The 23996-nt window shown below is 39.3% G+C and overlaps 1 protein-coding gene across 4 annotated transcripts in view; it reads left to right on the top strand.

The window, feature by feature from the left end:
• Positions 1-23996, top strand: part of KIF27 (kinesin family member 27) — an 85862-nt gene that overhangs the window by 45980 nt on the left and 15886 nt on the right. For 2 of the 4 annotated variants that reach the window (XM_011953969.1, XM_011953970.1), the window contains 5 exons: positions 20-217; positions 10207-10320; positions 12950-13126; positions 17756-17971; positions 23555-23761. In XM_011953969.1, the coding sequence (XP_011809359.1) occupies positions 20-217; positions 10207-10320; positions 12950-13126; positions 17756-17971; positions 23555-23761 (912 nt within the window). The remainder of the gene's footprint in view (positions 1-19; positions 218-10206; positions 10321-12949; positions 13127-17755; positions 17972-23554; positions 23762-23996) is intronic. The other 2 variants (XM_011953971.1, XM_011953972.1) reach the window with 2 other exon arrangements.

The raw sequence follows: 23996 nt of genomic DNA, 5'->3' as shown, positions 1-23996 counted from the left end.
ATATTCCATATGATCTCAGGTCTTACAGAAGAAGCAACAAGATAGTAAGAAACTGGCATCACTGTCAATCCAAAATGAGAAACGTGCTAATGAACTAGAGCAGAGTGTAGATCACATGAAGTATCAAAAGATACAGCTACAAAGAAAACTTCAAGAAGAAAATGAAAAAAGGAAGCAACTGGATGCAGTAATTAAGCGGGACCAGCAAAAAGTCAAAGTAATATTGTCATACATTCCTGCTAAGTATAATATGAAATGTTAAACGACTCAGAGCTAACGAAGCCATGGTCTTCATTCAGTTGGCTTGTGAAGTATCTACCCTTGACCTGTCCTTTACTGCTGTCCTTATTCACTTTAAAGCTTTGTTCATCTACATAGTAAAACCTATTTATTGAATTCTGAGTACTGTCTTGAAGGCTTTGACTTCACAAAAGAAGGTACAATGGTAATTTCTCTTAGTAGGATCTTAACTTTAATTGAAGCTGTCAAAAACATACGTTTATAAAGCCAACTTTCTAAATAATACCTACCATTTGAATAGGATTTTCTGTTTTCAAAGTGCTTTGACATGCATTGTCTATATGGCTACATAGAAAAAGTACCAGGTAAAATGGTACCATTTCATTCACAGTGAGCAGAAAAATGATCAGATCTGTATGCACAGCAGTTCTAGAATAGATTGGGCTGGGGAGGAACTTAGTGGTGTCAGCCTAGGCTCTTGGACCAGGCTATCATGGGTTCAAATCCTAGCTTGCTCAGTAGCTCGCTCAGTTGCTGGCTGAGAGATTTATTGAGAAAGTAAATTTTCTCAAATTTCTCAAAAATGTTACCCTCTCTGTTTATTCTTATCTAAAATGGCCTTAATCCTACTTGTCCCACAGGGCTTTTTTGAAAAAGATGATGATGATCATAGTAACAGACACTTATCTAGTACTATGTGCCAGGCTCTGTTCCGTTGAAATGTTAAGCTGAACCCAAGGCGTGGGACATAATTGGAGATTTCCTAGATATTTTAAAAATTAAAGTTTTATTTTTTTTAGAGCAGTTTTAGGTTCACAGCAAAATTGAAAGGAAGGTACAGAGATACGCCATATACTCCCTGTCCCTGCACATGTTTAGCCTCTCCCATTATCAGTATGCCCCAGATTTCCTAGATTTTCAACAATGGATATAACCTATTTTCCGATCTTAAAAAAAAAAATCATAGAATTCAGCAATGGAAGGGAACTTAAAGAACATTTAAACCAAGTTACTCATTGTTTATTATTAATTTTTAAGTTGTGGTAAAATATATATAACATAAATTTTATCATTTTAACTTTTTTTTTTTCTTTTTTTTGAGATGGAGTTTCACTCTTGTTGCCCAGGCTGAAGTGCAATTGTGTGATCTTGGCTCAACGCAACCTCCGCCTCCCAGGTTCAAGTGATTCTCCTGCCTCAGTCTCCTGAGTAGTTGAGATTACAGGCGTGCGCCACCATGCCCGGCAAATTTTGTATTTTTAGTAGGAAGGGGTTTCTCCATGTTGGTCAGGCTGGTCTTGAACTCCCGACCTCAGGTGATTCGCCCGCCTCAGCCTCCCAAAGTGCTGGGATTACAGGCGTGAGCCACCATGCCAGGCCCATTTTAACTATTTTTAAGTGTATAATTCAGTGGCATTAATTACATTCACAATCTTGTGCAATCATCACCACTATTTATTTCCAAAACATTTTCTTCCCCCTAGACAGATACTCTGTAACTATTATGGAATAGCAGCTCCTCATTTTCCCCTTCACCCAGCCCCTGGTAATCTCTAATCTACTTTCTCTATGAATTTGCTTATTCTAGATACTTCATATAAGTAGAATTATATAATATTTTGCCTTCTGTGTCAGGCTCATTTCACTTAGCATAATATTTTCAAGGTTTGTCTACATTGCAGCATGTACAAGAACTTCATTCCCTTTTGTTGCCAAATAATATTCCATTGTATGGATATGCCACAGTTTCTTTATCAGTTCTTCCATCAGTGGATACTTGAGTTGTTTCTACCATTTGGTTATTGTGAATAATGCTGCAGTGAACACTGGCATACAAGTAAGTCTCTGTTTTCAATTCCTTTGGGTATGTACCTAGGAGTATGTACCTAGGAGTAGAATTTCTGGGTTATATGGTAAATCTGTGCTTAGCTTTTTGAGAAACCACTGTTCTCCAAAGCAGCAGCACCGTTTTACATTTCCACCAGCAATGTGTGAATGTTCTAATTTCTCTACACTTTTGTCAACACCTGTTTTCTTTCTTTCTCTTTATTATAGTCATCCAAGTAGGTATGAAGTTGTATCTCATTGTGGTTTTGGTTTGCATTTCCCTAATGACTAATGATGTTGAGCATCTTTTCATGTGCTTATTGGCTGTTCATATATCTCCTTTGGAGAAATGTCTATTCAAGTTCTTTGTCCACATTTTAATTTGGTTCTTTGTCTTTGTTGTTGAGTTGTATGAGTTCTTTATGTATTCTTGACATTAAATCCTATCAGATACATGATTTCCAAATATTTTTTCCTATTCTGTAGGTTTTCTTTATACTTTGATAATATCCTTTGATATGCAAAAATTTTTAGTTTCATTGAAGTCCGATTTATCTATTTTTTTTCTTTCGTTGCCTGTGCTTTTTGGTGTCATGTCTAAAAGTCCATTGCCTAAATCAAAGGTCAAGAAGGTTTACCCCTATGTTTTCTGCTAAGAGTTTTATGGTTTTTGCTTTTATATTTAGGTCATTGGTCCATTTAGGGTCAGTTTTTGTATATGGTGTGAAGTAGTGGTCCAGATTTATTCTTTTGCATGTGGAACTCCAGTTGTACCAGTACCATCTGTTGAAGAGACTGTTCTTTCCTCCACTGAATGGACTTGGCACCCTTATCAAAAATCAGTTGGAGGGGGAAATAGAGAAATGCTGATAGGGGAAATGGGGAGGTGTTGGTCAAGTGGTGCAAAGTTGCAGTTGTATAGAATAAATAAGTCTAGAGACCTAATGTACAGTATGATGACTATTGTATACTGGAAATTTGCTAAGAGAGTAGATTTCAGGTACTCTTACCACACACACACACACACACACACAAATGCTAACTATGTGAAGAGATAAATATGTTAGCTTGACTAATCATTTCACTATGTATATCAAAATATCATGTTGTATACCTTACATATGTGCAGTTTTGTTTTTTTGAGACAGGGTCTCTGTCACCCAGGCTGAAGTGCAGTGGCATGATCATAGCCCACTGCAGCCTCCAATTCCTGGGCTCAAGTGATCCCCCTGCCTTAGCCTCCTAAGCAGTTGGGACTACAGACGTGCACGACCACACCTGGCTAATTTTTTTTTTTTCTACTTTTTGTAGACAGTGTCTTGCTGTATTTCCCAGGCTGGTCTTGAACTCCTGGCTTCAAGTGATCCTCCGGTCTTGGCCTCCCAAAGTGTTGGGATTACAGGCCTGAGCCACCATGCTTGGCCCCAATTTTTATTAAAAAAAAATCAACTGGCCATAGATGTATGGTTACTAGACTCTCAGTTCTATTCCATAGGTCTACATGTCTGTCCTCGTGCTAGTATCACACTATTTTGATTACTGTAGCTTTGTATTAAGTCTTGAAACCGGGAAGTAAGTCCTTCCACCTTGCTCTTCTTTTTCAAGATTATTTTGGCTAGTTAGGGCCCCTACACTTTTCCATGTGAATTTGAGGATGGGCTTTTCCATTTCTGCAAAAAAAGGCCATTGGAATTTTGATAGAGATTGTTGAATCTCTAGATTGCACTGAGTAGTACTGACATCTTGACAATATTAAATTTTCTTATCCACAAGCATGAGAAGTCTTTCCATTTGTTTAGGTCTTCATTAATTTCTTTCAGCAATGTCTTCTAATTTTTAGTGTACTAGTAGTATTTTACCTCTTTACTTAAACTTGTTCCTAGATATTCTTTTCGATGCTATTATAAATGGAATTGCTTTTTAAATTTCCTTGACACTGTAAGACAACCCAGTGAAGAGTATGAGTTTATTTATTTATTTATTTATTTTATTTATTTATTTTTTTGAGACGGAGTCTCGCTCTGTTGCCCGGGCTGGAGTGCAGTGGCCGGATCCCAGCTCACTGCAAGCTCCGCCTCCCGGGTTTACGCCATTCTCCTGCCTCAGCCTCCCGAGTAGCTGGGACTACAGGCGCCCGCCACCTCGCCTGGCTAGTTTTTTTGTATTTTTTAGTAGAGACGGGGTTTCACCGTGTTAGCCAGGATGGTCTCGATCTCCTGACCTCGTGATCCGCCCGTCTCGGCCTCCCAAAGTGCTGGGATTACAGGCTTGAGCCACCGCGCCCAGCCGAGTATGAGTTTAATTGCAGCCATGGAAAAGTATTCTATACTCACCTAGGATGGAGTACAGAAGTTAAGAGGGCAAAAATCAGAGCCATGAGGAACTCCCATATTTAAAAGAACTGGTAATAATGATGTTCATAATAATAGTAATAACAATAATTATAGCAGTAGGTAACATTGAGATTTATATTCAAGCAATACTGTGCTAAGCATGTATGTGTCATCTTTTATCCTTTTTTCTTATTTTCAACTTTTGTTTTCTTCTGGATTTATCTTTAAATATCTTAGTTTTTTTCATCCTAAAATTATCCTCCTTCAACCTTTTTCCCTTCCCTTTCTTACCTCCCCTTTGTAACCAAACTTCTTGGAAAAGTTGACTGCATTTCTTTCTGTTACTTCTGCTTTCATTCATTCCCTTATCCTCTCCAGCTGGCTTCTGGCTCTGTCACCCACTTCACAGCTCTTGAGAAGTTAACTAGTACTGTCGCTGTCGCTAAAGTCCTTATCTTAATACTGTGCATCCAGCACAGTTCAGCACTCCCTCCATCTTGAAGTATTTTCCCCTTGCCTTTTGTGACATTATACTTCCCTTGTTTTTTCCTCTCTGATTGCTTGTTCTCTGTCTTGGCTAGCTCATCCCACTCTACCAGTCCTTTTAAATATGGGAGTTCCTCATGGCTCTGGTCTCTGCCCTCTTCTATACTCTATCCTAGGTGAGTATAGGATACTTTTCCATAGCTGCAATTAAACTGAAAATTTCCAAATTTAATGCTTAATCCTAAGTCTGTTCTTTGAGCTCCAGTCTCTTCCCTAGGTTGTCTTATAGATGAATTCATGATCTTCCTTACTTACCTTTCCATGATTCCCCACTCCCTGCTCCCTTCATGGGTGAAAAAATGTAGTTCTCCAATGTGCCTTACATGATATATCAGTTGGGTGAGCTAGAAATTGAGGCATCATCATTAGCTCTTGCCTCTTTCTTATGCATATCCAATGAACCACTAAAGCCCTTCAGAGTATATCTTTAAAACACCAATCTGTCCAATTTTCATTTCTGCTGCCAACAACTTAGTCTGTTTTGTTTTAGCTCTTCTTCCAATGTGAAGATCTGGCATACCTGTTCAGTGTTGTGGTCTTTGAGTTTTAACTCCTCATCTCTCATAGGCCATGGCTTAAACCAGCAAGACATAGCACTCTGTAAATCTATGCTTAGGGAAAAGAAGACACTTTCTTCTTCAAAGAGTAGAAGTCTGCTGAAGTGCAACTCTGCTTGTAACTCAAACTGTTTACCTTCTTATCTAGGGCACTTTTTTTTTTTTTTTTTTTTTTTGAGACAAGGTCTTGCTCTGTCATCTGGGCTTGAGTGCAGTGATGTGATCACAGCTCACTGCAGCCTTGGCCTCCTGGGCTCAAGCAATTCTCCCCTCAGCCTCCCAAGTAGCTAGGACTGCAGGCATATGCCAGCGTACCTCACAAATTTTTTAACTTTTTGTAGAGATGAGGTCTTACTATGTTGCCCAGGCTGATCTGGAACTCCTAGACTCAAGAGGTCCTTCTGCCTCAGCCTCCCAAAATGCTAGGATTACAGGCATAAGCCACCACACCTTGCCACCTAGGGCACTTTTATTCCATCTTGCCAGATCTCTAATTCTAGTGAAATGACCCATTTATGGGGGATAGCAGGTATTCCAGAAAAAGGAACAGACTTTCCCAAAGATATGTTGTTGATGTATCCTCTACTTAATGCAAAAACAGAAAACCTGCTTAGAGTCCTAAGTCTGACACTCCTGTCTGTCTCTTTTCTACTTGACTAAACCATCTCTAAAGAATAGTACAACTTTTGCATAGGTTCTCTTCAGAGCAGCAGTTCTTAACTGAGGTCCATGGATAGGCTTTGAAGAAAAGATATGAGAACTCCTGAAATTGTGGGTGGTGGTGTGATTTTAAGCTTTTTAACCACCCATTTCCTCATCTATAAAATGGATTTTATAATAGCCCCTATATCATAGGATTGTTGTGAGGGCTAAATGGGATAAAAAAGCCTAGCACAGTGCCTGATACACAGTTATTTTAATATGTATAACAAAGATTACAATGTAAGAAAAAAGGCATTGTCTGGAGCAACATGTGGAAGAGGGAATTAGAACTACTGCAGTATACTTTTTTTTTTTTTTGAGATGGAGGCTCTCTCTGTCACCCAGGCTGGAGTGCAGTGGTGCAGTCTCGTCTCACTGCAAGCTCCACCTCCCAGGTTCACGCCATTCTCCTGCCTCAGCCTCCTGAGTAGCTGGGACTACAGGCGCCCACTACCACGCCCGGCTAATTTTTCTGTCTTTTTAGTAGACACGGTGTTTCACTGTGTTAGCCAGGATGGTCTCAATCTCCTGACCTCGTGATCCACCCATCTCGGCCTCCCAAAGTGCTGGGATTACAGGTTCAGTATACTTTTAAAGTGTATGTGGACAAACAGAAATAGTAGAGAGTCAACTCAGCTTTATTTCATCATCCTGAAATTTCTAGGACTATGACAGGGGCTAAATTATAGCTATGAACTAGAGCTAGGGAAGTATCAAGAACTATCGGTGGTAAAAAAAAAATAGGGTCCAAATTCACTCATAACCCAGATGGGTGTAACATTTTTCTTTATTTAGTCTATAGCACCTGTCTTCTTTGTGAGTGCCCCTCTCTTCTTCTATCCATGTCATGATTATTGCTGGAAATATGGTGGAAACTAATCAGATGTTCTCTCTGATCAAACCTTGTTCTAAAAATGTAAACACTTCCTTTAAATACTTCTCAGGTCTCTTGAATAAGAATGCTCAGTCTCTTAGCCTCCTGTTCCCTAGGCTTCTCTCCCTAAGATGGCATCCAGTGTATGTTGTGGTTGGGTGTATAGTTTTCTTTTATCCTATGCCTTGGAGTTGAGGATTGTGAGCAGCTGGAAATTGTTCTCCCTTGTTCACCTTACCCGTATAATCTGCTGGGCCCTGATGATGAAACCCCTGGCTGGTATAACTCACAGTTTGGTCTTGCTTCTGGTTTAGAGCATGGGGGTGCTTTCCCTTCATCTCATCTCCCACTAGCATTATAAGCCCTACTGAGGCTACTAGGCATTCTGCCTAGCTTGCTAGCCCAGTGGCCTGTCCTTATACCTAGTTTGGGAGCCAGTTCCCCATAATGAGTACCTACATTAGCTCTCAACTCAGGATCCATGCCACATGAGACCAAGGTGTCCAGTGAGGGTCTCTTTCCTAGTTGTATGTCTGCTCTTTCAGCAAGGCCGGGCAATTGTATATGGGTGTGGGGCTTCTGCACTGCAGTCTGCATTTTCTCTCCTGAATAGGTTAGGGGCCCCTCTGTCCCCACTGATACCTTTACTTATCATCCCCCTTTCTGTACCAAAACTCAGAGCACAATTAGGAAACAAGTCTTTCTTACTGTCTCTTTTCTCCTTCCGCTATTCCCAGGGCTGGAGAGCACTAGGCTTTTCTTTTTTTTTTTTTTTTTTGGGAGACAGAGTCTCGCTCTCTTGCCCAGGCTGGAGTGCAGTGGCGTGATCTCAGCTCACTGCAAGCTCCGTTTCCTGGGTTCACGCCATTCTTCTGCCTCAGCCCTCCGAGTAGCTGGGACTACAGGCACCCGCCACCACACCCGGCTAATTTTTTTTATTTTGTAGTAGAGACAGGATATCACCATGTTAGCCAGGATGGTCTCCATCTTCTGACCTCGTGACCTGCCCGCCTCAGCCTCCCAAAGTGCTGGGCTTACAGGCGTGAGCCACTGCGCCCGGCCTAAGCTTTTCTTTTACTTCCTTTCTATCAGTCCTTCTGAAATTACTTGTGGAGAAGGTATAGTTTTTATTTTGTTATAAATTTGTCACAGCCTAACACTTTTATAAAACATGAATTAGTAGAAAAGTAAAATTTAAAATATACAAATAAAAGTCTATTTTAAAAATTGTTAAGAGTCATCAAACATAAAATTATTCTGTCAAATTGCTATAAACGTATCTTAGCACTTTCAATTGCGTGCTTATCCATCATAGACCAGTAATAGAGAGTATGTGGACTGGCCCACTTTGACTCATGTCCTCCTTACTGTCCTGCTAAGCTTTAGTGATGAACAACGTCATTTCTAAACCCCTGGAGGCCACCGTGAACATTGCGCCTTTTGTTTTGTTTTGTTTTGTTTTAAGACGGAGTCTCATTCTGTCACCTAGGCTGGAGTGCAGTGATGTGATCTCAGCTCACTGTAATCTCCACCTTTCAAGTTGAAGCGATTCTCGTCCCTCAGCCTCCTGAGTAGCTGGGAATACAGGCACATAGCCAGCTAATTTTTGTATTTTTAGTAGAGACGGGGTTTCACCATGTTGGCCAGGCTGGTCTTGAACTTCTGACCTCAGATGATCAGCCTGCCTCGGCCTCCCAAACTGCTGGATTACAGGCATGAACCACCATGCCTGGCCAACATCGCACCTCTTGACTTGACCCTTAGGATGTGGATGGAGGCTGGGCGTGGTGGCTCATGCCTGTAATCCCAGCACGTTGAGAGGCCGAGGCAGGCGGATCACCTGAGCTCAGGAGTTCGAGACCAGCTTGGCCAACATGGTAAAACCCTATCTCTCCTAAAAAAAAAAGAAAATACAAAAATCAGCCAGGTGTGGGGGCACACACCTATAATACCAGCTACTCAGGAGACTGAGGCATGAGAATTGCTTGAAACCCAGGAGGCAGAGGTTGCAGTGAGCCGAGATTGTGCCATTGCATCCAGCCTGGGTGACAGAGTGAGACTTCGTCTAAACAAAAAAAAAGATGTGGATGGAAACTAAAGAAATTTGGAAAATACGCTTCATAAGACCATGATCTGTCTCCAAGTCTATTCTCATATTGCAAACTCCCATTTTTGAACACCAGAAATTGAACATTACTTTTCTTTTTGCATTTTTACTATAATAAATTTTAATATACTCACAGCAGATGGATGTCTTGGGTGGAGTAACTATGAAGATAATGAGCTCAGAAAGGCAGAAGAGAAAAACCCACTTACAAATTTCAGTCTTATCCTTGTTATGCTAATGTGTAACACTCATGAAGAATGAAACAAACACTCAGTTTTGTTAGTAAATCTTAATTTTTGCAGTTATATATTATTGCCTCAGTAAGAGCTAACATTCCTTTCTTCTTAGATATGCTAATTACCCTGGTCTGATCACTATACATTATATGTATTGAAATAATCACTATGTACCTCACAAATATGTACAATTATTATTTGTCAATTAAAAATTAAGGCTGAGCATGGTGACTCATGCCTTTAATCCCATAACTTCAGGAAGTTGGGGCTGGAGGATCACTGGAGGCCAGGAAGATCACTGGAGACCAGCCTGGGCAACATAGCAAGACCCCATCTCTAAAAAAAAATTAGCTGGATGTGGTGGTGTACACCTACAGTCCTAGCTACTTGGGAGGCTGAGGTAGGTCAGAGTATTACTTGAGCCCAGGAGCTTGAGCTTACAGTGAGCTATGATCATGCCATTGCACTCTAGTCTAGGTTACAGAGTAAGACCCTATCTCTAAAAAAATTTTTTTAACAAAAAAATCCCCACATTATTTTCTTCTGAAATAGAGCCCCAACTGTCATCTACTCATTTTCTCTTTCTGTGACTAACGAAGTAAATGTTAAGAAAATGTCGCTGGATGGCTTGAGCCCAGGAGTTTGAGGCTGTGATTGTGCCACTGCACTTCAGCCTGGGTGACAGAGCGAGACCTTGTTTCCAAAAAAAGAAAATAATTATCATCAGCATACTTAATGGTCAGGTGTAAATGCAATAAGGTGTTTTCAATTTCTTTTTCTACAGGAACTACAATTAAAAACAGGACAGGAAGAAGGTCTAAAACCAAAAGCTGAGGATCTCGATGCATGTAACTTGAAAAGGAGAAAAGGTTCATTTGGAAGTATAGACCAACTCCAGGTTTGCCAATTCTATTTAGTGTTTCCTGGTTTCTCTTCAATCTGATGGTTGTCTAGAGGTAACCTCACGCCTGTAATCCTAGCACTTTGGGACGCCAAGGTGGGTGGATCACCTGAGTCAGGAGTTCGAGACCAGCCTGCTCAACATGGTAAAACCCCGTCTCTACTAAAAATACAAAAATTAGCCGGGCTTGGTGGCGGGTGCCTGTAATTCCAGCTACTTGGGAGGCTGAGGCAGGAGAATCACTTGAACCCTGGAGGTGGAGGCTGCAGTGAGCCGAGACCACGCCACTGCACTCCAGCCTGGGCAACAAGAGCAAAACTCCCTCTCAACAAATAGATAGATAGATAGATAGATAGATGTAAAAACTGGTGGACTCTGAATAAAACCTTCAAACACTAGATGCCACCCGAATGCAAAATTTCTAGTATTTGTTTTGAAACTTACTATTTTTATTTTCTTAAATTTTAGATTCAGGGATACATGTTCAGGTTTGTGACATGGGTATATTGTGTGATGCTAAGATTTGGGCTTCTAATAATCCTGTTGCCTAAGTAGTGAAACTTTTATTATTACAAAATTATTTTCTCATCCAGAAATGTACTGTATTTTTGTTTTATCTTGCTCTCAGCAGAATCAATATATTCTTATTTCAGTAGAAATGAGTTTATTTGAATGTTGTAGAATATAAACATGAAATCTATGTTCACTGGATTGTATTTATTCCCATCTCATGAAGATGAGTATATTTCTTTTTTTTTTTGAGACTGAGTCTTGCTCTGTCGCTCAGGCTAGAGTTCAGTGGCGTGATCTCAGCTCACTGCAAGCTCCACCTCCTGCGTTCACGCCATTCTCCTGCCTCAGCCTCCTGAGTCCGGGGACTACAGGTGCCCACCACCACGCCCGGCTAATTTTTTGTATTTTTAGTAGAGATGGGGTTTCACCGTGTTAGCCAGGATGGTCTTCATCTCCTGACCTTGTGATCCGCCTGCCTTGGCCTCCCAAAGTACTGGGATTACAGGTGTGAGCCACTGCACCTGGCCAAAGACGAGTATATTTCTAAAAATCAGAACTCTACATTCAAAGAAAGCCAAATTGTATATGTACTCTATATATTAAAAAGCCATTATTTTAGTGCCATCTTTTAAAAAGAAAGTCATAATCCACAAACTAATTTTGAAGTTCAAAGAAATTGAAATTTTAAATTTTCTGTAAGAAAAAATACTGTATTTAAAATACCCAGAATGCAATTATCTCTACCTTACTCTAAATTTATTCTCTTCATAAATTTTATATTATATTTTATTGGTGACATTTAATAGTGACATGGGTGCATTCCTACACACACCCATTCCACCCAGAAATGTCATCACCAGTTGTAATATTTTAGGTTTTTTACTTTTAAGTGGAGCTTAAAAAGAATCTCTTACTCATCTTTCAAACTCCACTCACAGTTTAATAATGTTTGTAGAATATATTTAAGTTACTTGCTAGACTTCCTAGGATCTCCTACTGGAGTATTTAAGGATATGACAAAACTAACATATTTATAGTTGCTCTTTCTGTTCGTAATAATTGTAGAGCTACTATAATATTTTAGGCTCCAGTGTTATCTGGACATGATAGTGCTTATAAGATCATACTATTAATATCTTAGTATTATTGGAAGACTCAATAGCTATGCATCTTCTTTGCCTTGGCCATTTTGCTCTCTTTTTCTTATATATATTCACTGTCTCATTGTATTATAGATTTCTAGAAACCCTTTCTAGAAGGTTCATGAAGGACTAGGAAATAATACTATATTGATTTCTTTTCCCATTTATTTGTTGTTTTGGTGGCAGTGCTTCATTACCGTGTCCACTTGGTAGAGTTCCTTTTAAACAGTCATATTCCATCTATATTTATGTTTGTATTTGTTTCTGGGTATCCTTAATTCAAGAGAGTACTCAGATGTTTGTTTTGGAGATCTTTTCAGCAATTTTTTATTTTTGTTTTTTCTTTTTTTTTTAAATAATTATTTGAGGTTGACAAGCTACAATGCAAATTGGGTTTCCTTCCAAACTCCATCATCTGTATCTTCCACTGTGTGTATTCATTTATTCACTTCATTGATTGACTGAATCAGGCATTGATTCACTCATTCATTTAACATTTTACCGAATGCCTACTGTGGCCCAGGCAATATACCAGCCATGTGGATAGACAGTTAAAAACTACAGCCCCTGCAGTCAATCAAGGAGCTCAAGTTGGGGAGATAGATAAGTAGAGCAACCACCAGTGTAAGTGCTGTGATGGAAATATGCACCACTACAACAGAGTAAAAGACTCCAGCATGTTCTTAATATAGGCATAGAAAATTATCAGTCCCTTATTTGTCAGGCTAAAAAATCCTAGACTGTTTAACATATCTGGGGAGTAAATTTTAATTCTTTATAAAACAACATAGCTACGTCTCGACTAGAACCACTGATGTCTTTAGGATTTCAGATGGGAACCTGAGTTACTCTGAGTGATAGTTTTTAAATGTTCATTTAAGAGATTTCAGCCAATCTGAAATTATATTATTACCATGTAATTTTTATGGCAGAAGGAAAAACAAGTAACTTTTTTTTGAATTTTAATGTAGAAATTGGATGAGCAAAAGAAATGGTTAGATGAAGAAGTAGAGAAAGTTCTGAACCAACGCCAAGAATTAGAGGAACTGGAAGAAGACTTAAAGAAACGGGAGGCCATAGTTTCTAAGAAGGAGGCTCTGTTACAGGAGAAGAGTCACCTGGAAAATAAGAAATTGAGATCTAGTCAGGTATTCTGTTTAATACACTATTTGATTCTGGTTGTAAACCACTCTACACTCCCCACTAGGATGACTATAATCAGAAAAACAGATAATAAGAAACGTGGGGAAGGAGGTGGAGAAATTGGGACCTTCATACACTGCTCTGAAATTGGAAAATGGTGCAATTGCTTTGGATAACCATCTTGTAGTTCCTCAGAAGGCTAAACTTAGAGATACTATGTGACCCAGTAATCTCACTCCTAGGGATGGATGGATAGATAGATCTATTTCTGTATGTATGTCTCCATGAGAAATGAAAGCATGTTTCCACACAAAAACTTGAACATGAACATTTATAGTAACATTATTCATAATAGCTAAAAACTGAAAACAACACAAATGTTCATCAAGTGATGAATGGATAAACTGATTATCCATACAATAGCATATTATTTGACAATAGAAGGTAATGAAGTATTGATATATGCTGCAACATGGATGAACCTTGAAAACCTATGTTAAGTGAAAGAAACTAGTCACAAAAGACCACCTTTGTATAAAACCATTTATATCAAGTCTTTAGAACAGGCAATTCCATTTCTGTCCAGAGACAAAAAAGTAGAATAGTGGTTACCTAGGGTTGGTGGGGGATTGGGGAGGAAATAGAATGCCTACTAATAGGTATGGGGTTTCTTTTTTTGGGGGAGTGATGAAAATGTAAAATGGATTGTGGTAATGGTTATATAACTGTGAATATACAAAAAACCATTGAATTATATACTTTATTGTTATTTATTTTTTGAGATGGAGTCTCGCTCTGTCGCCCAGGCTAGACTGCAGTGGCGTGATCTCTGCTCACCGCAACCTCTGCCTTCCGGTTCAAGAGATTCTTCTGCCTCAGCCTCCCAAGTAGCTGGGATTACAGGTGCGTGCCACCACACCCAGCTAATTTTTGTATTTTTAGTAGAGAGGGGTTTCACCATGTTGGTCAGGTTGGTCTCAAACTCCTGACTTTGTGATCAGCCCGTCTTGGCCTCCCAAAGTGCTGGGATTACAGGCGTGAGCCACCATGCCCAGATTTGAATTATATACTTTAAATTGGTGAATTGTATGGTATATAGATTATATCTCATTAAAGCTATTACGTTTTTTGAAAAGCCATAAAAAGGAAAAGACAGTAGAGGAGATAACAGAGGACAAAAGATTACCAAAAAAAGAAAAGATGGAAAGCAAATAGATGAGAGCTTATTAACTTAGCAGAACAGAAGATGCTGCAGTCCAAGTACCTAGAGGGACACAAATGAGAGCCAGGCCAAGATCCTACATATATGCTATCACCATACATCTTATCAGCTTTTTAATATCTGACTCTGAAATGTGATGGGCATTTTAGGAATGCTTTAGATGTTTTCCTTTTAAAAAAAATAACAGCTTTAGAGAGATAAAATTCACATAGAACATCAAAAAGATTCAGAAATGAAGGGACCAAGATTTTCAGAAGGCAGGAGTAGCATAAAGATGAAAACAGGGCATAGTCATGAAACTATTTTTTCTCACTCTGGGACTGATTTATTTTCCGAAGATTGAACCAGGCACTGCAAAGGTTGTGATAAGTCAAAAAACTCCAAATAGGGAATGAATGCAAGTCTGCATATGAATTGTGAAACATCTATTTCCTAATCTCTCCTTGGATCCAAGAATGCTGGCCCAGATTTATACTTCCTAGCAGGAGATTAGCATATTTTCTGAAACATCTAAAAAGATATAAAAACACTTAAATTTGGAAGCTGCCAACTAAGTGGCCCATATGTATGCTGTCACCACAAATCTTAGCAGCTTTTTGATACCTGACTCTGAAATATGATGGACATTTCAGGAATGCCACTATTAAAGACAGAAAACAAAACAAAAGGAAAAAATAAACTCACAGACTTTAGAGATAGAACAAGAAGCGGAAAAAACTTCACAGAAATCTTAATATTCTCAGTGTGGTAAAAGAAGACTATAAAGAACTACAAGTTATTAAAAACATGAACTCTTGGAAATTAAAAGGGTTGGAGGATAGGCAGGGCGCGGTGACTCATGCCTGTAATCCCAGCACTTTGGGAGGCTAAGGTGGGTGGATCACTGGAGGTCAGGAGTTCGACACCAGCCTGACCAACATGGTGAAACCCCGTATCTTCTAAAAATACAAACATTAGCCAGGCATGGTTGTGGGCACCTGTAATCCCAGGTACTTGGGAGGTGAGGCAGAAGAATCGCTTGAACCTTAGAGGCAGAGGTTGTAGTGAGCCAAGACCGTGCCATTGCACTCCAGTCTGGGCGACAAGAGCAAAACTCCATCTCAAAAAAAAGGGTCAGAGGATAAAGTTGAGGAAATACCCCCAAAAGTAAGTAAAAATATAATAGAAAGTAGGAGAGAAAAAAATTTAATTGGCAGATAAATCCAGGAAGCCCAAGATCCAAATAATAGGAATTTCAGAAAGATACAACAGAGAAAACAGAAGAGATTATCAAAGACATCATGTAAAAAATTTTCTTGGCCAGGCGTGGTGGCTCAAGCCTGTAATCCCAGCACTTTGGGAGGCCGAGACGGGCGGATCACGAGGTCAGGAGATCGAGACCATCCTGGCTAACACGGTGAAACCCCGTCTCTACTAAAATACAAAAAAATTAGCCAGGCGTGGTGGCAGGCGCCTGTAGTCCCAGCTACTCAGGAGGCTGAGGCAGGAGAATGGCGTGAATCCGGGAGGCGGAGCTTGCAGTGAGCTGAGATCACGCCACTGCACTCTAGCCTGGGTGACAGAGCGGGACTCCATCTCAAAAAAAAAAATTTTTTTTTCCTCAACACCAGTAATGTGAGACTCTAGACTGAAATAGCCCATCAAGGGCCCAGCAAAATGAGTACCCAAAACATAGCATTGTGAAGGTTTGGATACGCTGAGGAAAAAAGAAGGTCCTGAAAGCATCTAGACAAAAAAGACTACTTGTAAATTGCAAGAATCAGAATGGCATTGGACTTCTCAGCTTTCCTCATGACAAATTTAAGATCTGAAGCAATCTTTAAACTCATGAGGAAAATTAAGTCTAATAAATAATTTTCTTCTTAGCCAAACTCTCAATCAAATGTGAAGCTATAATAAGCATTTTCAGGTAAAAAAACAAAAACAAAAATCTCCCATTAAGCCTGTCGAAGGAAACTACTAGAGAACGTGCTCCACAAAAATAATGGCACAAACTATAAAAAAAGAAGACTCGGGATTCTGAAAATATGCTGCAACATGGAAATTCTCAGGAAATACCAAAGGGAAGACCCAGGACAACTGGCCCAGTGTGGAGCAGGATGGACGCTCCAGGCAAAATGTTTCCAGAAAAGAATAGATGGAAAAGATTTCCTGATAAGTCTGATCAAATGAAAAAGTGTTGAGGAATTTTATAGTTCTGTTGGAGAAGAACTAGCTATAAGGTGCAATAAAAAGTTGTATCAAAACAGAAGCATGATCATTTCACACTAGATAGTTCACCTATGAATAACAAAGTTATAATAATGAAAATGAATATTGATTTAACTAAAAACTGTAATGTAACTTATATTGGGAGAATGGAGGAGATTGGGAAGTACAGTAGCTATAAGAGTGCTAAATCCTTATCTCCCATAATACACAGTCAATAGACAATGTCTGAAATTGATAATGTCATTCAGAAACATAGACATAAACACCAGAAGAACCAACTGAAAAGGTTGAAGGTGGCTGTCTGAGAGTAGGATTCAATTAAAAGCCTGGGGGAGGGGAATGCCTTTTTAAAATTATAAACCTTATGATAGTATGTGTCTATATAATAAACCTTATGGTAGTATATACAGATAATTACTGTGAAAAATATTTTACAAATTACTTGAAATTTGACCATAATGAGCATCTCCATAAATCTGGCCATATTTTCTGATCAGAATAAATTAAGAGTAAAAACAAATTATATGTTTAAGCCAACCAATCATATGTTTAAACACACCAAATCTCAACCCCTAGTAAATTGTAACATAATTCTACAATGTAGAATGTGAGCCAAGAAAGAAAAGTTCAGTTTAGAAAATAAGAAAAAAGAAAAATACTGCCTCTGAAAACCTAGTCAAGGCAATTCTTGGTAGTAAATTCAGAGTTTAAATAAACGTTTTTTTAAAAAAGGCATTCAGCTTAAGATTTTAGAAAATGAACACCCCGGCTGGGCGCGGTGTCTCACGTCTGTAATCTCAGAACTGGGGGCTGAGGCGGGTGGATCACCTGAGGTCAGGAGTTCGAGACCAGCCTGGCCAACATGGTAAAACCCTGTCTCTACTAAAAATACAAAAAATTAACTGTGCGAGGTGGCAAGTGCCTGTAATCCCAGCAACTTGGGAGGCTGAAGCAGGAGAATCGCTTGAACCTGGGAAGCGGAGATTGCAGTCAGCTGAGGTCGCACCATTGCACTCTAGCCTGGGGAACAAGAGCAAAACTCCATCTCAAAAACAAAAAAAGAAAATGAATACCCCCTCCCTCAATAATGTAAAAACTACAAATGTATTCATTTAGCAATTTTCTCTATGTTTTTCCTAATTTTTATGCAGTCTAGATTTCTAGTAACTGTTTTTGGTGTCTGGTGGGTTGTATCTTTTAGGCCTTAAACACAGATAGTTTGAAAATATCAACTCGCCTGAACTTATTGGAACAAGAGTTGTCTGAAAAGAACGTGCAGCTCCAGACCAGCACAGCTGAGGAGAAAATAAAGATTTCAGAACAAGTTGAAGTCCTCCAGAAAGAAAAGGATCAGCTCCAGAAACGAAGAAACAGTGTGGATGAAAAACTTAAAAATGGTAGAGTGTTATCACCTGAAGTAAGTCAGTATTCTTTGGAACTGGAGGTGCTGTATGATGGATCACTTCAGTGATTTCCTCAGTCTTTTTCACATAATCATAAATATTATCCGTTAAACTTGGTTTTGAGATTTTGTCAGATGTAGTGAATTCACCTGGCACTTATTTGGCACCATAAACCATGCTTGACTAGAGACTGAGATATCCTTACATAGTGGTCCATGGACATGGCCCCTTCCTGGCACTGCCAGGCATTTGGAAACTATTACTTTCCTTGAGTATATTTGCCTCCTCAGCTGGGGTTTCTCGTCTGAAGTCACAGAACATGGAAAATGAATTGAGGGACTCTTCTGGAGGGCACCTGACTTTTCTCTATACATATTTCTTGAACGATACTAGGTAATTTATTACATACAACAGATGCCTAAGGAATTAGGGGTTAATTCTTTCCATGAAACCTTGGTCGAGAAGGCCCAGTGTCCATACTATGTCCAGCCAAATAGATGCATAAAATTCCAATCCCAGTAAAAGACCTTTTAGTTACAGTTAATTTTTTAAAACTATAGTTTTAGTTACAGTTTTTTAAAACTATATAGAAGATGATTCATTTACAGGCTGTCAAATTGCCCCAGACTTTGTCATTTTTCAAAACTTTCAGTCAGCTGGCAGCTGGCAGTGGCGCCTGTCCCTTACTTCACCAGAGAAAGATGAACTTTTGAATCGGAACTGCCTCCACAGATATTTATTGTTGGTGTCTTATTATTACCAAAGCAAGGGAAAGTTGCTCAGAGAAGGTGAATAGCTGAGAATCACACACATTGGTGAATCTTGTAGTGTTTTAGTTTGGAGCAAGTGACAGGAAGTTAAGGGGGCTAGTTAAGAAATAGGAGCAAGGATCGTTAGATTGTTGCTCATTGAGAATTGATGAAAGGATTGATTTACAAATCAATCCTTGACTGGGGGCTAAGTGGCAGTTGAAAGGAACATTATAGACCTCTATTGCCCTGTTTTATAATTTAAGCTGGGTAAATGTGCAGAGGAACAGAGAGCCAGGTTGTCCTCCCAAGTTGTTAAATTGGAGTCCAAGGCTTGTAGATTTGAAGACATGAGAGCCTAAGATACAGCAGAATTCAAATATTTAAGGAATTCTGCCTGCCTGTGACTATAACTAAGCTCTATAGAAGCAGCAACAACAACAACAACAACAAAAAATACAAAGTATTATGTTTCCCTTGAGAAATTAATATTCTATTTGGGAAAAAACAGATAAAAATATAAGAAAACTCTAAACTCTGAAGGACATTGAAAATCAAGTTGTGGATAATGTATTTACAGCTATACCTCTTACATTATTTATTCAAAGCAATGAAGTGATCATTTGGGGGAAGATTCATCAAGGCAGCCTCAGTAGATCAGAATGTTGAGCTAGATTATGAAAAACATGATATGCAGTGGCAGATATAAGAAAGAAGGCCGTTTTAGATTGAACATCTTTGAATAAGGCACAGAGATGAGAATTAACAAATTATGTTTGCAGTAGGGTAGAGTTCCATTAATATCAAGAAATATTTAGGTTTCTATTTCATGTGGGATCCTGTAACAAAAAGTATTTACAGATTTGTGGTGAAAATATAGTACGGTGCATGATACCTGTTTTGCAGCTATTCTGGACTGGGGTTTGAGGGAAGGATGAACCTCCTACAACTGGTAGAGTTCTAGTTAGTCACATGAGCTTCTGTGTACCTTTCTTCCACATGGCTGGTTCTTCTTAGTGTAGCTCTCAAGTGAGGCTCTGCTCTTACCACGATTTTAAAGCCAAGGTTAATATTCCCAAATAGATCTGTCACTAGCAGATGATCAAGAGCATGAGATTCTGATGTGACACAAGATATCAATAAAATCTAGTTGGAACGGTTTGCTATCTTAATGTCTTTAAACTTGTTTAGGATTATTTTCTCTTTCCACAGTAAATTAAAATATTTTTCCTAATTTTATTCCTTTATGGAAATTGATAGATTTTAGATCATTACAGTAATAGAAGATTACCCAACAATTTACTACAGACAAGTCACACCTCTCTTTTTTTTTTGCTAAAATTCAGAAACTAAAATTAAAGAATACTTGAACCTTAGGTTTCTAATAATACAGAGTAGTTGCTTAGTAAGTGGGGAGGAAAAGATAAGAACTATTATCTTTATTTAATCTTTTAAACTTTCAATTTTGCATTTTATGAGAACATACAATTTGTTTTTGGAAATGGAGTCTCACTCTGTCGCTCAGGCTGAAGTGTAGTGGTGCACTCTCGGCTCACTGCCTCTGCCTCCTGGGTTCAAGCAATTCTCCTGCCTCAGCCTACCGAGTAGCTGGGATTACAGATGTGCGCCACCATGCCCAGCTAATTTTTTTTTTTTTTTTGAGACAGAGTCTTGCTCTGTCACCAGGCTGGAGTGCAGTGGCATGATCTCAGCTCACTGCAACCTCCACCTCCCTGGTTCAAGCAATTCCCCTATTGCAATCTCCCAAGTAGCTGGGATTATAGGCACGTGCCATCACGCCTGGCTAATTTTTAGTATTTTAGTTGAGATGGGGTTTCACCACGTTGACCAAGATGGTCTTGATCTCCTGACCTCATGATCCGCCCACCTCGGCCTCCCAAAGTGCTGGGATTACAGGCATGAGCCACCGCGCCCAGCCTAATTTTTGTATTTTTAGTAGAGACGAGGTTTCGCTATGTTGGTCAGGCTGGTCTCAAACTCCTGACCTCAAGTGATCCACCCGCCTCAGCCTCCCAAAGTGCTGGGTTTACAGGCATGAGCCACCACACCCTGCTGAGAACATATAATTTATAGAGAAATCTATGCAGTGCTTGCTTAAAAGTTATCATTAGTTTTTTGTTTCATTTTACTTGGTCTCTGGACCAGCAGCAACAGCATCACTTGGGATCTTGTTAGAAATGCAGATTCTCAGGCCCCAATTGGACTTGCTGGATCAGATTCTGAATTCTAGCGAGCTCCTCGGTACACATTAAAGTTGAAAAGCAGTGCTCTATCATAAAACAGTCAACTCTTGATAACCTGTGGTTTGTATTGTGACAAATTTTTCATCCCAGGATAGTTTCCCATTGCCACGTATCTTGTCAACCTACACCTATTGCTGAGTTAGAGGGACCTACAAACATTGATATGCTGCAGCCTCACTGGAGCGGGCTGTCCTTGGATTTCTGTATTCATACTACCTTATATTATCTCAGTACTTCCTTAACTTAGATCCAAAACCATAGAAACTGAATTTATATGAAACTGTCCTCAGCCATGTATAAAGGCAAACTCTTCACATTTGTTTTTGATAAAATATAGTCCCAGTATGAATTCAGAAGTCAAGTAAAGTCCTTACTGAACATTGTGGATAGGTTCTTGGAAATTGTGATTTTAAGAGACATCATGTACATCAGGTCCTCAAATTACATTGTTTTTCTTCAACATAATTGCTTTTGTTATGAAGTTAATAGGAAAAAAAAATTGTTGCGTTATATATTGTTTCTCTTAAAGTCACAGTTTCCAAGAACCTATTGATGATAAGGACTTACTGTATTTTGGATAATTCACTTTTGTTTGTGGCTCCTCTTACTTGTTCACCTAAGTACATTTTAGTATTTAAGGGTTTTTTTTTCTTGAAAAGGTGAATATTATTTTATTCCTTATGAAGCAATTATCAGACTATCAAATTCCATATGGTTAGTGATTGCACAGAGAAATAGAATGGCTGATGAGCATTTTTTTTTAGGTAGATCAGAAATATTCACACTATTGGCCAGGCGTGGTGGCTCATGCCTATAATCCCATCACGTTGGGAGGCTGAGGCGGGCAGATCACCTGAAGTCAGGAGTTCCAAGACCAGCCTGGCCAACGTGGTGAAACCCCTTCTCAACTGAAAATACAAAAATTAGCTAGTTGTGATGGCATGCACCTATAATCCCAGCTGCTTGGGAGGCTGAGGCAGGAGAATTGCTTAAATCCTTAAACCCAAGAGGTGGAGGTTGCAGTGAGCTGAGATCCCACCACGACCCTGTCTCAGAAAGAAAAAAAAAAAAAGAAAGAAATATTCACATTATTTTCCTTTGGGGTGCTAGGGGGAGGAGTGGAGAGAAATAACATGGGTCCTGTAACCAAGGACACATGAAAAATTTTTTTCTTCTCTTTCTTAAGTCAACAGATATTGAGTTCAAACTATATGATAGGTACTGTGCTGGGCAATAAGGGTGTGCAGATGGACAAGACAGTCTGCCACAGGAACTTATTGAGGTGGCCTCCACAATAGGTAGGCCTTCCATATACCTACCACGTATAGGTATATGGAACATATATCCAAGTCTCACCAATCTGAGGTATTCCTTGCCAGAACTTTGTATCACCAACATAACATGTATTTGGATAGCTCAAAGAACTGGAAGAGCTGGGCATGGTGGTGTGTGCCTGTAGTCGCAGCTACTCAGGAGGGCAAGGTAGGAGGTTCGCTTGAGCCCAAGAGTTTGAGTTCAGCCTGGGCAACATAGTGAGACCCTGTGTCCAAAAAAAAAAAAGAAAAGAAAAAAACTTGTAGGTTTTCCGACAGGGATTCATCAATCTTCTCTAGTATGTGAAAAAATACTACACTGCCCTATTTTTTTTTTGGAGACGGAGTCTCACTCTGTCGCCCAGGCTGGAGTGCAGTGGCTGGATCTCAGCTCACTGCAAGCTCCGCCCCCTGGGTTTACGCCATTCTCCTGCCTCAGCCTCCCAAGTAGCTGGGACTACAGGCGCCCGCCACCTCGCCCGGCTAGTTTTTTGTAGTTTTTAGTAGAGACGGGGTTTCACCATATTAGCCAGGATGGTCTCGATCTCCTGACCTCGTGATCCGCCCGTCTCGGCCTCCCAAAGTGCTGGGATTACAGGCTTGAGCCACCGCGCCCGGCCACGCTGCCCTATTTTTAACGCCTACATTTTCCTTCTAATAACATTTCATAGGAATCTTATGAAATATGTCAGATACTTAAATCCTCAGTACTTTTTAATGCCATATTGTGCTTTTTTAAATTACTAGTTCTTAATAACTTATTCTAAATATTTAGAGTAAGTTATTCCCTCTAGGCAGTATATTGTTTCGATAGATCATTGAAGGGACAACAGTAAATCTCTGGATCTCACTAGTGGAAATATTGACACATAATACACACTTTAGGGGTTATGGAGGAGATACATGACAATACTGCTAATCCTGTGGGCTTAGGCTTTGTTCAAGTATATTCCTTGGATTAGATGATCAGCATTTGTTGTATGACCTTGGAACATTTCAGAACTCACCTAAACTTCTGTCTTTTCCATTTCATTCTATCAGGTTTATTGTGAGGGCTTAATGATTATGTTAATATGTTGTGTGTGTGTGTGTGTATACACACATGTATACACACACTGCATTATGTGGTATAGCAAGCACTCAAAAAACATTTTCTTAAAATCTAGAAAAAGAGTGGTAATGTCCATTAGACTCAAATAGTTTGGCAGGATCTGAGTATATGACAAAGTCATACTATTTCACTTAAAACGAGTGATTTCTGTTATATCTAGGAAGAACATGTTCTTTTCCAACTTGAAGAAGGGATTGAAGCTTTGGAAGCTGCAATTGAATATAAGAATGAAAGTATCCAGCATCGCCGGAACTCACTTAGAGCATCATTCCATAACCTCTCTCGTAGTGAAGCAAATGTCTTGGAACAAATAGCTTGCCTGAGTCCTGTTGAGATTAGAGCTATTCTTTTCAGATATTTCAATAAGGTTTGTTTTTGAGGGTCAGAATATTTTTCTTATAAAGATGGGTCAAGATGCTTATATCCTACATTTATTTTGAATTTTTAAAGAAATTGAAAGACTCAAAGATTTGATGGTGTAACTACAAATTAAGCATGATTTCTCTTTATAGAACTAAATGTTGTCATCTGAAAGCTTTGTGATTATTCAAATATGTAGGCCTAACTTTGTGAGGTTCTTCAAGCTGGAGGGCCTTTCAAAA

The sequence above is a fragment of the Colobus angolensis genome, unplaced genomic scaffold, assembly GCF_000951035.1.
Source record: "Colobus angolensis palliatus isolate OR3802 unplaced genomic scaffold, Cang.pa_1.0 Scaffold379, whole genome shotgun sequence".
NCBI classification, from domain to species: Eukaryota; Metazoa; Chordata; class Mammalia; order Primates; family Cercopithecidae; genus Colobus; species Colobus angolensis.
Note: the sequence above shows the minus strand (reverse complement) of the source record. Positions and strands in the feature narration are given on the sequence as shown.